Source organism: Nanorana parkeri, unplaced genomic scaffold (assembly GCF_000935625.1).
Source record: "Nanorana parkeri isolate BGI_ZX_2015 unplaced genomic scaffold, ASM93562v1 scaffold48, whole genome shotgun sequence".
NCBI lineage: Eukaryota > Metazoa > Chordata > Amphibia > Anura > Dicroglossidae > Nanorana > Nanorana parkeri.
The window spans coordinates 2,444,586-2,461,303 of record NW_017306316.1 but is presented as its reverse complement, the minus strand read 5'-3'; the positions used below and the strand labels follow the sequence as shown (position 1 = coordinate 2,461,303).

The window sequence follows — 16,718 nt, the reverse complement described above, 5'->3', positions numbered from 1 at the left end:
TACTGACCACATTTTTAGATTTAGGGAACATTCATAAAGCATTGTGCAAGGGAGTCTTGTTTGCATTTCTTCTCTGAACGTTATTTTTCATTTTACATTTGTGAATATTACTGCAAATAATTTTATCAAATAGAGCAAGAAAGGGGGTGTAGATCATTTATAGCAGGGGTTCCCTGAGACCTGAAATTTGAAGGGTTTCTCTGGGGTAACGGTTGAGAAAGGCTAACCTAGACAGTAAAAACAACCACCACTTAGCAGCTTGATTTTATCAAAAGTAAAGTCTAGCTTCAATGATAATGTGTGGTAAAGGTCAAGAAAATGATAACTATCCAAGGATGTGGTTGAGGATAAGTACAGACTACGTAATTAGCCTGAGCAATCGTTTGATTTTCAAAGCTATATTTGTCACAGAAAACAATGTAAGTAACAAAACAGATTTGAAATAACATACAACTCTATAGAGTTTGACTGCAGTGTAAATTACCTACGGGGGATACAAGCACAGCGTAATATATTTTGATAACTTGTCATATTTCTCATTATTGCTTTGTAGTATGAAATATTTTACTATGAAAAAAGTATTTAGGTACTTTCGATAGTTCACTAAAATATTTGTTTCTGGGCCCATTCACACTGAATCTAGTTCACTGCTCTGTTGTGCTGGAACAAAAAATAAAATAAAAAACACAACATGCACTACTATTTTTTTTCCAATCACAACTTAGAGAACTATGAGGTGAGTGATTTTCACTCAACCTCATAGTTCGAGCTGACGTTTATGTAGTTTATGTCCTCCCGTGACCCTTAGGAGAACTATGCGGAAAAACACTTACCATAGTTTTCTTTTAACAACAGATCCAGTGTGAACTAGCCCCATTCACACCCATTCATTTTTCGTTGCCCTTCCTTTAGCAGTTGCAAAACTCTGCAAACCTTAAGGGCCTATTTACACCACTGCATTGAATTAATACACATTCTTCTGTGCGTTTGCACTGCACTGCCATTTATTCTCAATAGCTTCCAACGCGCCTTCCAACTGCTGTGCATTTTAGTGCAGCACATTAGTGTTGCATTTCTGTGAGCTGCAAAAAAAGTAATGCATGCACATTGTGTTGCTGCATGCTGTACTGTGCTGAACACACATTGGTTGGGAAGTGTGCTAGGGGCACCGACAATTAATGGCAACCCAGTGAACCTAATGTGCGTTTGTGTGCAATGTGTGAACACGTGCATCAAATGCAGTGTTGTGATCTGGCCCTAAATGTATCTTTTCAGCAATCTACTCCAATTACAACACTGCCATTTAATATGATTTAAGTTACCACTGAGGGGGGAAAAAAAACTCTTAATACAGGCAATTAATATTGTAGCAGTTCAGGTAAAGGATAACATTTTCAAGTAATAACTGAAAACAAAATACACATACAATCCATCAACAAGTCAACACAGTCCACTTTCAATTCTTAAAAAAAACCTTCAACCCACACATGAAGATACACAAGAAGATACACAAAGTTAAAACACGGAATATGAACATGTATATTTAATATATGACTTCCATTACCATACAAGGCACATACAAAATGATGAAGCAGGACAGAAAGCTCAGCGTCAAAGGCTTACAGAGATTAGTAAACAGAGGTAGGTATAACATATCTCCTTTGGAGTACAGTCAGTTAATATACATACACATTTCACTATGATATATTTCAATTCTATATTGGTTATGACATTATCAAGTATTAGGCACTTGTAGAGCTAGGTCTTCCACAGCTAGATAAATGTAAAATAGCGATAGTGCATGCATTGATGCATTTCTAAAGGACATTTACCAGATATAGAAGGAATACGTTTTTGTTTTTTTACAACCTACTACATATTTAGGTAGCATTCAGTGAAGACAAAAATAGGTATATTTACATAAGATCAAGTTACGACCACATGATATTTCTTTGATTTATGTGTAAATCCTCTGATAATAAAAGCTAGAGAAGAGTAGAAATTAAGAGGATTATTCATAAAAAGATGAAGAGCTTGGAGACGGCAGAAGTGAACAATCTAGGACAACATAGCTGATTTGGAAAAATTCTCCAATTCAGCTCACTTTCAGGATTAAGCTATGTTGTCCTTGATTCTTCACTTTTCCTGCCTTCTCCAAACCTTCACCCTTTTGTGAATAACCCTGTGAGTTACATAGCTACCATCAAATGTAATCAAACAAATAAGATCAAATTGTCTATAAAAGGAGTAAGGTCCCATTGACCTTTAATCCCATGTAGAATTACGAGCACAAATACAATCTCTTTTTCGGATTGAATGGAAAATCCATTGCCTTGGTTCAAAAGGTATTGACACTCCACTCTACAGCTTTGCAAAGCAGTGGTTCTCAATCTGTGTAACCTCAGGACCCGCATTTGTTCTTGGTCATTAAGCCACGACCCAAGTCGCACCACACTGGAATGCACGGCATTCCAGTACCGCATGTTACAGTGCAAAACAATCAAACTGTGGGCGGGAGGTGTGTTTGGGCTGCCATTCAAATGAATGGCAACGCATCTACCGCATCAGAACGAACAGTGCGATTGTGTGGTAGTTTGGGATGACTGACACAGTGTAGGCTGCTTTGCTGTGAGGAAGCTCCCTCCATACGTCCATTGCTTTTACAGCTCCCTTGCACCCCCTGTAGAGGTGGTGGGACCCAGAATGTGATGTCACTCCGTGACCCAAGGGAGCTGTAAGCAATGTATGGATGGAGCTCTCTCGTGGCCATAGCCTCCACCAAACCTCAAGCTGACATTCGGCGCCAGGCAGCAAATCTTGAATGGGAGCTCGGCACGAGAACTGACAATGCTGCGCTGTGCTGGAGGCTGAGGAGCCTCTCACCTAGTTCCGTTGGAAGGCATGTGGCGACCCACTGAGCATGGGGCCGTGACCCAATGAGCACTTATTTTTTTACATGCTAGCTTGTAAGTGTGCCAGGAAAACTTTTTGATGTTTTACTGTTTAAAGCCCATTCCATGTGCACCTTGCTGTAAAACTGGTGACGAATTGATGTGTTTGTAATTTGTTTTGCTTGACTGATTTGGTGCAGTGATGCATGGGGGTCTCAGCTGCCATTGGGATGTGCGGGATCCCTTGTGCGTTCCTGTGCCTTTAAGGGAGGCTGGGCTTCCTTCTGACAGACCTGCACCCAATTTTATCTTCTGACCCATGTGCTCCAAGATGGAGACTCTTATAGTTTAGAGTTAGGACCGCACTATAAGAGGTGCGGCTTTCACATTTTCTGTAGAAGAGGTGCATCTTAACCTCTGTTTTTAACCCTAGTGGTGAGACAAGTTTTTTTACATGCTAGCTTGTGAGTGTGCCAGGAAAACTTTTTGCTGTTCCACTGAGCATTGGGCCGCGACCCACTGAGTATGGGTAGAAGCAGAGACACCGGCACTCCAATATAAACGTGGAAAGTCTTATTTATTGAAGAGGTGCAACATATCACATAGATGCAACGACCGTTTCGGGGTCACGCAGGATCCCCTTCCTCAAGCAGTGACTGAGCATGGGGCCGCGACCCAACAGTTGAGAACCACAGTCTTAAAGTATTGGGGAGTGGTGATTATAACTACTGTAAATCCTCCTTAGAATGTCATCACACAGGTAAGGTAATGCGTTTGGTGGCATTTATCATTATTTGTCTTATAGAAATCCCTCCAGAGTTAAAACATGTAGAAATCTACAGAGCATGCTAAACCTCCCAAAGAGTTCCAGTGGAGGCAATAAAAGATGCAACATAAAAATGATCAGATTACAATATTTTTAGTAAGAGTGATGTGTAATACAGGCAGCCATTTTCAATAAGAAGTGAACAGAAGGTAAGATATTCAATGATCTATGTGAAGCTTTGTCTATAATGCATAACGTTTAGATTTATTACTTTTATAGAATGGCATATACCATATAGCTACAAGATATTCTACTGCTCAGTGCTCCGTGTCCTTTGATTCATGCAGAGCATCATATTTGTACAGCTGCACACACTCCATATGCCGTGTGCTACCCAGATGTAGGCAAATGCACAAGGAAAAGCCAAGTCCAGGATACATACTCATCTACTGAATTCTTTTCTAATGCAAATACATACAAATATTAAATGTGCAATGACCTAGCTTGGAAAAAGCATGGGTACATCAGCATTTCAAAAGGCCTTCTATGATGTACTTACCAAGTAAATTATATTTTAATGGTGTTAGTTTCATGTTCCATTAATTCACAGATGGAGAATCCACTTTACAAATCTGTTCTTATACCAAAAACATCTCACAAAACGATATTAGTATTTACATATACAATTTTAATGTCCCAATATTAAAACATAATTAGCCATGTTAAAATGGGTTAGGGAGAATGCATTAGTATTCTTGAGTATTATTGCAAGTTAATTTATTTATTTTAAAGGAACAAAATGTAAAAAGTCTCTCTCTATCTGTATCGCTCTCTCTCTTTCTAAAGCAGGTATAAAGGCACTGGGCCTTTTGAGATACGTTTAAAGTGACATTAAAGCCAACATTTTTTTCCCCTCCCCCCCCATGTAAATGTTAGCACTTACCTCAAATGATGTCTCTTATTCTGATCTTCCTCTTCTTTCCCCATGTTTTCATGTGTCCCTCCAGAGCTGTGACGTCACTCCGATCCAGCGCTGACTGCTCTGTCTCTCCGATCCAGCGGTGTCTGCAAGCGGGTGCACGCGTCCATAGACTTACCTTGCGTCTCTGCTCGTCTCCCGGCCGAGAATCGGAACTGCGCATGCGCCCGCCCCAAGATCCTTTGCGGCCGTACCATCACTTCCTGATTCTCTGCGCGGGATCGAGCAGCGATATCGAGGCAAGTTTAAAACCAGTTCAAGCGGGTTTTTTTTTTTTTTTTTTAACTTCTTGCCTATATCTACTGCATGCTAGCAGTAAATATAGGCAAAAAAACAGAGGGTTTAGAACCCCTTTAAGCATCAGCATTTTATTCTACACACGGTGAAAAAGGAAAAAAAACAAAAACATAGGTACCCACCACATCTAGGAGTGTGAGATGTCTTCAAGTCACATTAAGGCTCCATTAACACATAGCGGCAGTGTTTTCCGCATGGAACAAAGCCGCGCAAAGCAAAATGGGTCATGTGATCACTGAACAATTCCTACTTAAAATGGGTGATGTCCCAGCAAATGTCACAAAATTCAAATATGAAATAGCAACAGTGTTTGGGACAATGAAATCCTTACAATGACCTTTCTAGACAACTGATTTACACCAAAAATTGTATAACCTGTATTTATTTTTCAATAAAATATTCCCTAGGTCAGACTGCCGTTTAGGCAGTCCCACAAAATTTTTTGATCTATACCAGAATAGAAACCCTACTAGCTCCCCAAAGGTCTTATAAAAGATAGAATTAGGGCTGCAACAACGAATCGACTAACTCGATTATAATCAATGATGGACAACGTTATCAACTTTTTCCATCATCGATTAGTTAACATTAGATTAGTTGCCCTGCTCACGACTCCACACAAGCTGCTTCTCCTCCGCCTCACCCAGCTCCCAGACCCACACGCCACTGCCAGACCCACCCACACTGTCCACGATCGCCACAGGGACAAGATGAAGCAAGGTGGAGCAGGCGTGGGGGGGTGGGGGCGGCAACCCTGATCTCAGGGAAGAAAGTTGCTTTGACTTAGAGTTTGTCAAGTTAGACTGTCTTCACTTTCCACCACATGTATTAATGTTTTGGGATTTGTATTTCTCTATAGCTGATACATTGTGCTGTATATTATACAGCGCAATGCAGACCACCAGCTCTAGAGGAATACAAATCCCAGCAATACATTATACACTATGTATAATGTATTGCTGGGATTTGTTGTATTCCTCTATAGCTGATGGTATTCTGCATTGCATAATGTACTATTGCTGGGATTTGTAGCCCTCTATAGCCCGTGCCATTCGGCATTGATTGTTGTGTAATTTTACACTTTCCATTTCACTATATTGTACACCACACTTTATTTTATTTTTTTACTTCCGCCGCTCCAAGCTAGCTCTCAATACAAACTAGTAGTCCATCATTGAAGCCTTTTTTTTTATTTAATTTTTTTAATCCGATCAAACATAATAAAATCGGCTAACTAATCGATTTTGAAAATCATCATTAGCTGTAGCCCTAGATAGAATCCTTATCAAAAGGAAAAGGCAGCAAGAGCCCTGACCTTGTGGAGATCACCACGTCCAGAACTAGCACAGATTATTTTTAATTGTTATATATCCCTTTACTAATAATAATACTTTAAACATATTCCACAACAAAAATGTGTGCTGTTCAGAATTGCTTTTTGTCACTAAGGACATAACACCTTGCAGGGTGCCACAAGTATAAGACACGTTACTTGTGAAAATCCACCCACGTCTGGGAAGAGATCAATTCTCTTATCCAATACACAGGAAACATCCACTCTGTCTAATGTTATGGCTTCCATTTCTTGCAAAAGAACAGAAGCCGCAGTGTCTGAAGACTGTTATCAAAGCTAATTAGAATATTGGTACACAATATCTTTAACTCACCTAATTACAAAACACAGTAAAAACACGGAATGTGCTCCTCTGTACAGATGTTATTATTGCTCTAAAAATATGTATTTCTGTTTCATTTATTCATTGCCACATCAATATAAAACATATTAATTTGCCTGTGACTCAAATGCGCCTGGGATTTGCCATATTTGAGCAATGCAAATTCATAAATGCCAGACTTCTCAACCAATAATTATAAAACCCATAATTATTATCCTTTTCAATAGAGCTGTGGCACCTAAAATAATGATTTGTAATTGCTGCTACAGATGGGGCCTCAATCTGCTGCTGCTCCTTATACCCAGGCTGAAATAAACCTCTGCTGGCTTTTTTGGGGAAAAGAAGAAACCATAAAAAAACCAAACTGTCAAATGTTTTGTCAAGTCTAAAATGTTCAACTAGGGAAAAAAAAGCTGCATTTAAGGTTTTTTTCCCCCACTATTGTATACTAAAAATGTTGTGGGCAACTACCCCTCTGCCCGAATATAACCCTCAGAGAACAATACTTACCCTCAGCTACTTACTGCGCCACCCTGCCCTGTGCTGTACAGCCTTTGCTAAAAAATAAAAAAAAACACATCCCTCCCAGGCTCTGCACTCACCAGTCAAGATTAACACAAGGCAGCCTTATTCATTTCTATGCCTGGTCTGCATTCATGGAAGGAAGTGTCATCCAGGTGTATGGACCCAGCCATAGCAAAAAAAAAAAATGGTGCTGCAGCACACAAGTGCAGTGGTTGCCCTGCGCAGCCAGGGCTGTATTCAAGCAAAGATGTGTGGTGCCAAGAAGGAACGTTCAGTAATAATATTCAGACTGGGGGGGCAAAGGTTGGCATTACCCTCTGTATAATGGGAAGAGGGGGAGCTGTATTGAAAGAGAATTTGTTTTGTAATGTATGTTGCCGAGGTTGCAGCCTATTGTGTCACTTCTAGCAACTGACAAAGAACAGCGCACAGCAAATGAAATTCAGAATCCCTAGTTTGAATAGGTTCTAGGTTAGTGACTCAAACAGGGTTATTCACAAAAGAGTGAAGAGTTTGGAGAAGGCAGGAGTGAACAATCTAGTCCAAAATAGTTAAACTGGAATATGAGCCGACATGGAGAATTTTTCTAAATCGGCTATGTTGTCCTAGATGGTTCACTTCTCCTGCCTTCTTCAAACTCTTCACCCTTGTGTGAATAACCCTGAAAGTATTCAGAGATAAGCCGGACAAACAGATACCAAACATTTTCTGTAAAGCACAGAAATGACAGCTGTGGTACTGTCGTATTTCTAATAGATGATCAGCAATGGCAGACCCCAGTATTCCTCTTATGAGAGGTCAAGTCGCCAGACGTAAGCGACCATGACTTTTAGGGCCTGCGTCAACAGGCTTCTTTTCCCTTCAAGCGGGTTTTGCATTTCCCTACAAGTCCATAGAAATGTAAAACCTCCTCGAGGAAGGTCAAATAAAAGGTCAGGTCGTCAACTTCAGGTCAAATGCATCTGTCAATGTATTCTGAATGATCTCAAACGGATATCAGCACAAACCCAAAGCCCTTTGACACTGGCTCTTACATAATTTTTTTGCAATGCACAAACATGTGCAATCAACAGTGAAACATCTGCCATCCTCCATGGTAACCCACAGGACATCTTTAGAGCAAAAAAGATGGACACCTAATGGTCTTAAGTTTTCACGTGAGGTTAGACGCTATCAGACACAAACCAATATCATAGTTATAAAGACAAGAAGAATAGTTTAAACACACCAATCTCCAAGTTTTCAAAAACTAACTTTCCCAAATTGACAAAATGTTTAATTATATGGAATGCAAAGCTCCGTGATATTTCCCACTGGGAACCTTTGTGGAAAAAAGCAGATAAGATACCTGAAATGTTTCTCTATGTGGAGAAATAAAAAAAAAGTCTCTCTAGCCAAACGTCTTTTTGTATTGGATAGAGTAGGGAATTGTCAAAACCCCCAGCATTAAAATGTGCATGTATTGCAAAAAAGTGAATTTTTTAAATTTTTTTAGCCCTGACTTTAAACCTGAGCCCGGACAGAGGCCGACACCCTTGTTTTGAAGATTTTTCTAGTTTTTATTTTTAAGTTAAGGTGGCTCCTATTATTATACAGGATTTATATAGCGCCAACAGTTTGCGCAGAGCTTTACAATATAGGGAAGACATTACAATCACAATACAAATCAAGACAAGATGGTAAGGAGGGCCCTGCCCCTGAGGGCTTACAATCTAAAAGGGAGGGGGAAGTGATACATGAGGAGGGAGCTTCGTGGGGATGAATTGTTTGAGAACGTGATGGTTGAGCGGTTAGGTTGAGGTGGGATAGGCTTCCCTGAAGAGAGGAGTCTTTAGGGAATGCCTAAAGGCAGTCAAGGTGGGCGACAGATGGACAGGTTGGGGTAAAGAATTACAGAGAAGTCCTGGAGGCGAGCATGGGAGGAGTTGACAAGGGAGCTGGAAAGCAGGCTCCTATAAAACAAATAATCTTGATGGCTGCTGGACTGGACAGACTGGCTCTTAAATTCCATATCAATTTGCTACCCCTGCTTTAACATAAGAATGGCCCTTTCCAAAGAAATCCCTAAATATTTACATGCAACCATTTAACTATGTTTTTTCTATATAGGTTGAACTCGATGGAAATGCTTTTTTTCAACCTATGTAACTATGTATGTTCTATGGGAGAAGCTTATTACATGCCATAGCATCACATGAGATGCAGCCCACTGAAAGCCATTATCCTAATAACATGACAAACTATGCAGGATGATAACCCATGATCAGTACAATCACTCTTGATTTAGGCAGCACGAGTTGTGGGTATCATACCTGTGTAGCGGTAACATTCAACAATTGACTTCAACCTCAGGCACACTGAAAGGAAACCACTGGGATCCCACAAGACTGATAAATCAGAAAATCCATGCACCAAATGTTTAACAAACCTCTAAATTAAAATTGGTAGGCGAGTGACTGGCTATATGCTATTGGGTAGAGTGATACCAGCAAGATCCAATAGGGGGAGCTATGTTCTAGTGTACCTGTATTTCTGGAACCTCATCATTTATCTATTTGGCTCAAACATATAACAAATAAAATAGCATTAACTATACCATTAAAATAGTTTTGTTCCATCTGTGCCATAAGTGCAAACGCATGTTAATCATGCCAGAGATCTTATGAGCTGTTAACATCAGGAGCTCTCTACCTGTGCTGCAGTCAGAATTATTCTCATCTCTCTCTGAAGATTAAAGACTATTTTCAGGAGAACAGGAGAGGGGGAGGTATTGTGTAGTCCTAAAACATTTAATTACCTAGGGAAATAGTGCTGCTAATCAAATAAAGTAAAGTCACATACTGTCACCCTAGAACAAAAGGGGTTTTACTGACAGGATCACCAGGTGGAAATAGAGGGATAAAATGCCTGAATAAAAAAAAAAAAAACTAACAGAACCACCTTTTCAAAATAATGGTAAGCTGAACAACATTACATTTTTGGTTCTGGAGTCTAGATGCACTTAAACAATATTATCGAGGTACGACTTGAATTTTGATGTCCTCTGTATGGGACTACAAAGACACTTAGTACACATAAAGTGGAACTATATATCATTTTTGTGGCTTTAGAGTAAAATACAGTGGGGGGAATTTATCAAAACTGGAGCAGACAGATTCTGGAGCAGTTGGCCATGGCAACCAATCAGCATCTCTCTTCAGTTTGCTCAGGTAAGATTTCAAAATGAGACAGAAGCGGATTGGTTGCAGTGAAAATTCCCCCCTGTATATTTATTGGGCATAGCTATAAAATACAGATATCTGAATCAGGGGCACAAAGGTAAGTACAACTAACTTGATACATTCTTCTTAACGTGAACCAGATTGAGATCTATGAGGGCAAAAAAAGGCAGACATTCAGGGCTTATTCACACCATGTCCGGACCAAAACAATTTTTGTTCACACCTGAAATGCATCCCAATGATAATTTCCAGGCTTTGTTCAGTGCAGTCTGTTCCAGTGCAGGGGGAAAAAATGCTGCGTGCACAATTTTTTCTGGTCTGGAACGCACCAAAAAGCATGTAAAACACATGCAAATGCAGTGGACTGCACCTGAAAGCCCATTTGAAGCTTTTTTTTTTTTAAACGCACCAAGAACGCACTACATTTGCACTGCACCCAGATCTGGTATGGACATGGTGTAAACAAGACCTCTAAGTGCCCACCCCTGCTCTAGATACAAACTCCGGCCCTCCAGTTGTGGTCAAACTACAAATCCCATGATGCACCCGTCTGTGCCTATGGCTATGAAAATCTTGCAATGCCTCATGGGATTTGTAGTTCCACAGCAGCTGGAAGGCTGGATGTTGCCCACTCCTTATCTAGACCCATGAACAAAACTAATATATTGCAGCTTTCCGTCTTGAGATGACAGCATTGATTTTCTTTTTTTCAAGCTAAAACCATTTTCAGCAAGTACAAAAAGTACGGTACCTGTTAATCTTGCCAAAAATGCAGCGTCCGTCTCATTTAATATGAGAAGGATCTTTTTTCAGTAAACTATTAATCCCTCCACAAGCCATGTAACGGAGATGAACCAAGGCAGACAAGTTTGAAGTCCTAAATGGGTGACAATCATAGCTCCATCCACAAACACATATAGCAAGTGTGACAAGCCAGGGAAAGGAAAAAGATTATTCGTAGGATTACTAGCTGAAAGTAAATTAAAAGTGTGAATTTATATTTCCATACTTTAGACCATGTAATACACAATATATAGCATCACATTAATGCAGAAATAATAAACTATGACTTGATTCAACCAATTTAAATACAACACAATATAGCATGATGAGATGAAATATAATAAAGCAGTGACCTATGCAATCAAACTAGCCTCTGTTGGTCTGTTTCTCTCCTCTTTACAGCAGTACTGCAAAGTATGTATTTTGTAAAATTGCCCTTCACATCACTGCTTCTGGAGCAGACTGCTAAAAGACAACCAGTTTGCTATAACCCTGGCTGACTCTCCTGCATGGGTCAGCAGCTATTTAAAGATTAATTAAACTCAAGTATAAAGGAAGCGGGTGTCCTCATTCAAGCAGGCCCTCTAAGCACCACAGGTGATGACGCTGGGCATGCCGGAGAGGGATGACGCCTAGAATGACGTATCAGCTGTTCTGAGAAAAGCAGATTAACTATTTTCAAAAGGGTATTTTACCTTTCTGAGCTCCAGCTTTACTATAGTACAACCGTACTGGAGAGAATTGTTCTGGTTTTTTTTTTTAACTTGTTACAAGTCAGATTTAAAACGCTGTAGAAAGACGGCAAGGAAAAAAACAAAACACAGAGCAATAGTGTATTAAAATTTGTACACCGCTACTACAAATACCTTAACATTTTGCAAAGGATACATTTCTTCAAAATAATCGACGTGAGGTGGTTGGAGAATGTCAAGTGCAGAGAGTACCTGCAAAAAACAAACAAAAGTGAGTCCGCATTGTAGCAACAACACACTGCTGTGTATACATTTTTATAGCAAATAGCAAGGTTTACATTAGACAGGCTATTGGTCATTTGGGTATGGAGCTTATGCGTTATGAGGGGTGTTCCAGAACAGAAAAGTCTTCATTGAATACGGCTCACAACACCAAGAAATTCAGCAGCCATGCAGTAAGGTGTTTCAGTCCTCCCAGCAAATTTATAATGTAACAGTAATAACAGAAGGAAGAAAGATTCTTGTGAAATAGCCAATGAGATGCAGTCTGAAAGATTCTACCCAATAGCATCAAAACCAAACTTATCAGGCTTTGTTCCCACAGATGCTGGATGCAAAATGCTAAAGGTTGTTTCAGCTAGAGTTCAGGCTGCACTACTAAGGCTCTTCCAGAGCACTTGGCCAGTGAAGTGGATGCATTGTGCTCCTTTTATAGAGTCCGAGAACCACTATTGCCACTACTTTAGTTTTGCACAACTGTAGAAAACAATAGACAGCCTTTCCATAGAAATAAATGGTATTGTTTCAAATATGCACAGAAGGAGAGAGGGACTAGTCAGGGGAGTTTGCAGTAGTAGCTGTGAAGCGCTCTATGGGTCACAATTGGTCTGGAAGGAGCATGGTCATCTGAGAAGGGTTGGTTCACACCTAAGAATTGCAGTAAATGCACAATACCATTCAGGACACCTAGTGTGCATTAGGTGTGATGTAGTTTATTTGAACGGCACCCCAATACTGCAATACTGTGCGTTGCAGTGTGAGAAAGTAGTGCAATACTTTTCACTGCAGTGCAACATATCGTGGTAGCAAGCATCGACGGCTCAATGATGAATTAGGGGTGCCACTTAAATGGAAGACAACACAGTGACCACAAAGTACCACATGTTAGGTGCGATGTGCAATAGTGTGTTTTGGATAGAGCTGGGGATTACCCCCCCCCTCCCCTCCCCCTCCCGTCTGTGTGCGGTTGGTGAGATTTCCATTCACTTCTTGACAGAGAAACAGCAGAAGTAAGAGAACAGATATCACAGGTTTAACCATTAGTTAAATCCTCCTCACCCGTTTTAGAGACAACACAACGTTTTTATATATACCATTATTTTCTGTACCGGACCAACAGCGAGGAAGAATCAGCAATAAAAGCCAGGTAGAAATTCTAACATTCACATTTTTGTAAAGCGCTGAGCAAATTGTTGGCGCTATATAAAGCCTGTATAATAATAATAATATAATAATTTTATCAACAAATCAAAGAAAAAAGTTTTGGCTTTACATACATTCACGATTAGATCAACTGACAGACTCAGGTTTATGTTTGAAAAGGGTTGCACATTTTTAGCAACAAGCCTTCAAAGACAGGAAAAAAATAAGACTGCTACAACAATATATGGATAACAACAATGATTAATTAAAGGATGCAAAATATGAAAAGTATTACAACAATGCAAACTAAAAGAGGCATTGAACAAATCCATTGCACAATGTAACCTGAAAAACTGATAGGCGGTAAGGTTATGTAACACTGCTTACGCCACCTGACTGAGGCAGAATATTAGCTCCTGGTAATCTCATTAAGCAGTCACAAAGTTTAATTTAAAAACACACAGAATCCCCGTTGTACTGGCTCATACAGGAATTGCAATCCAAGGCTTATGCAACAAAACACTGTACTAACTAGGAGACATTACTGGAAATTGTGAAAGACATCTCACATACAACACTGCCAATCAAAAACTGTATCAATCTGAGAATAAGGTTAGTTACACAGTAATAATATTTTTCAGCCCCAGCTGAAATCATGAACTAAAAGAGAAACACTGCCCAGGTGATTGGTCTCAATGCAGACTGACTGCCCAAGAAGACGTCTCGTTGTTAAAGGGGTTCTAAACCCTCCGTTTTTTTGGCATATATCTACTGCTAGCAAGTAGTAGAAACTGCTCTGGCGGCCGCAAAGCATCTTGGGGCGGGCGCATGGGCAGTTCGGATTTTTGGTCGGGAGACGAGGAGAGACACAAGGTAAGTCTATGGAAGCGTGCAGCCGCATGTAGACATCGTGGGACAGGAAGTGCCAGCAAGCACAGAGGAGTCAGCGATGGATTGGAGTGAAGGCTGAAAACATCAGGAAAGAGGAAGATCGGATTTAAGGTGCCCATACACCGAGTAATCTCCACCTGGGCCAAAAGATTGAGATTACTCCATCCACACAGTTAAGTGTAGATGGAGGAATCTGTTGCACCTTTTCCATCTGACCACAGAAAATCTGCAGATAATTGTAAGGTGTATGGCCAGCTTAAGAGACATCATTTAAGGTAATTGTTTTACTTAACATAATGGGGGAGGGGGGGGAAATAATTTACTTTAATGTCACTTCAACTCTCCTAATCTTCAGATTTGGGCAGTCATAATGATGGCCAACTCTAATAGATAAGGGCTTGTGTGTGCCTGCCTTTATCATGCCGAAATCAATAAATAGAAAGTAGGAGAGTCTCACAGTTCTTGAACATGAGTGGATCGCAGTCCATCTTTGTTGCCATCGATAAAGATAGACTGTAACCCACTGAAACGTTGGACAAAATAAACTCCTCCAGTTTGGACATACACTGCTGTTCAAGACCCGTGAGCCTCTGCTGCTTTTTATTTATCTACTGTTATTACTCTGCTGCAGTGCAATGACATTTATGCCAGGACCAATAGATATGATCTGAAAGCTGAACACAGGTTAGTGCTATTTAGGGCAAACAATTGCATCTTCTATCCCAAATGAACAATATTTAAGTGTTGAAGAGTTGGCACTGGCCCACATGAGCCCACAGAGAGAATATAGAATGACCCTTCCCTGCAGGTAATCTGCTCCAGGATAGCAATGGATATTTGGTGTTAAAGGAGAACTATGAGGTGAGTGCTTTTCACTCACCTCATAGTTCTAGCCGACCTGTGACAATGAGACTGTCACAGGTCGGCTCAGTAGATCGGGAGGTGAGCGAACACATACCGGCGTTCGCTCACCTCTCGATCCTGTCACGGCTCTCTGCCGTGACAGGGGAGAGGCTGGATTCCCCTCTCCCCGCTCCGCCAGCGCTGACTAGCGGAACGGACGGGGGAGGGGGCGGGTACAGCTGGCTCTGCCCTTAGATAGGCAGAGCCAGCTGTCATTCACGCAGCTGGGCGGATCTCGACATCGATGTCGGGATCCGCTCCGGCGTCTAAGTATACCACGAGCTGTAGCTCGCGGTATACTGAGCCTAGGGTGACGGGAGGACGCTAGTTTGTGTCCTCCTGTTACCCTAAGGAGAACTATGGGGAAAAGCCCTGACCCCATAGTTCTCCTTTAAACATTATAATAACTTGATTTTTTTTTTTTTTATTGGGACAGCAGAAAGTGTAAAGTGCATCCAATGCATGGCCATTATCAAAAGTATGCTAGTATAGGTGCATCCCACTTTTAAAAATTGTAGCCATTTTAAAGTACCTCAGATATGAGATGATGGTTCTATAGAAGCCTAAAAAGAATTCTCAAGGAGAGATTCAGAAGCTAGTTGTAGGATCCCACAGTGGACCATATAAGAAACCAACAAATTGTGGTTGTAGAAGTATGTACTATTTAAACTGCTTTCATACTCTGATCTGATCATTATCTATTTTGAAAATAATGTTAGGGCCCACTGCCACCTCTCTGGCTCCAGTTTTTACTTACAGCATAGTTCCCGAATTGATTATGACATTTATCTTTTGACATCGATTGCTTGCCAAGTCCCTTTGGCCATCAGTTTCCTTAATTTATGAATGGCCTGCATTCTCATAGTTACAGATTGAGGGCCATAATGTTTCTTGGGAGGCTGCACAGTACTAGATTTTATGACAATAGGCTCGAGCCTATGCTAGAACACATTGAAAACTGCGGCAGCAATCAATTCGATAACTGAGTTTTGCACAGAAAAAATGCAGTTTATTGACTGGCCGGCTACTTGCTGCAAGCAATTGGTCTTTAAACATCACATACAAAGCTCTGATGAAATGGGTATCATTAATACTGCCATTTACCATATAGCCAAGTGGCTGTACTAGTTTGTGATCTTTCAAAACAAAACAAAAAATGTGTGACTGCACTATTATAATGCAAATCTAGATCTATATAGCAATCTAAAAAAAAAATGGCTATCTAGATCTATATAGCAATCTATCTAAATATACATATCTATATCTCTCTCAGATAATTGTGGATACTTTAATCAAATTGGTGAATTCAAGCCATCAAAAAAACCTCTCTCTACTATTTTAAAAATGAGTTCTTTTGTGTTGCAGCTGGAAGAATTTCCCATCACCTCCTATTCCTTTGACCAGGACATGAATTGATGGGATGACTCCACAATAGAACACACAGTCAGCAATTAATAAAAGTATACAGGCCCCAACCTTTTCCTACTGTACTGAACTCTAAAAAGAAAAAGGTTATTGCTGGAGTTGAGCTTTAGGGTACGCATGGAAATTCAATGACAGAGACCTGAACCCACCTTTTTGGCCAAACTGGAAGAAGAGGTACCTATCAAGGCTTCTCAAAACAAGAAGTCATTATACAGGTTAGAAAATCTAGTTCAATCACTATGGTTCC

At 40.4% G+C, this 16,718-nt stretch overlaps 1 protein-coding gene across 1 annotated transcript in view; it reads right to left on the bottom strand.

Moving 5' to 3' along the window:
- The window catches only part of NLK (nemo like kinase), a 159,367-nt gene that overhangs the window by 50,982 nt on the left and 91,667 nt on the right, over positions 1-16,718 (bottom strand). Inside the window, 1 exon segment of the mRNA XM_018573597.1 lies at positions 12,027-12,082. Coding sequence (XP_018429099.1) covers positions 12,027-12,082 — 56 coding nt within the window.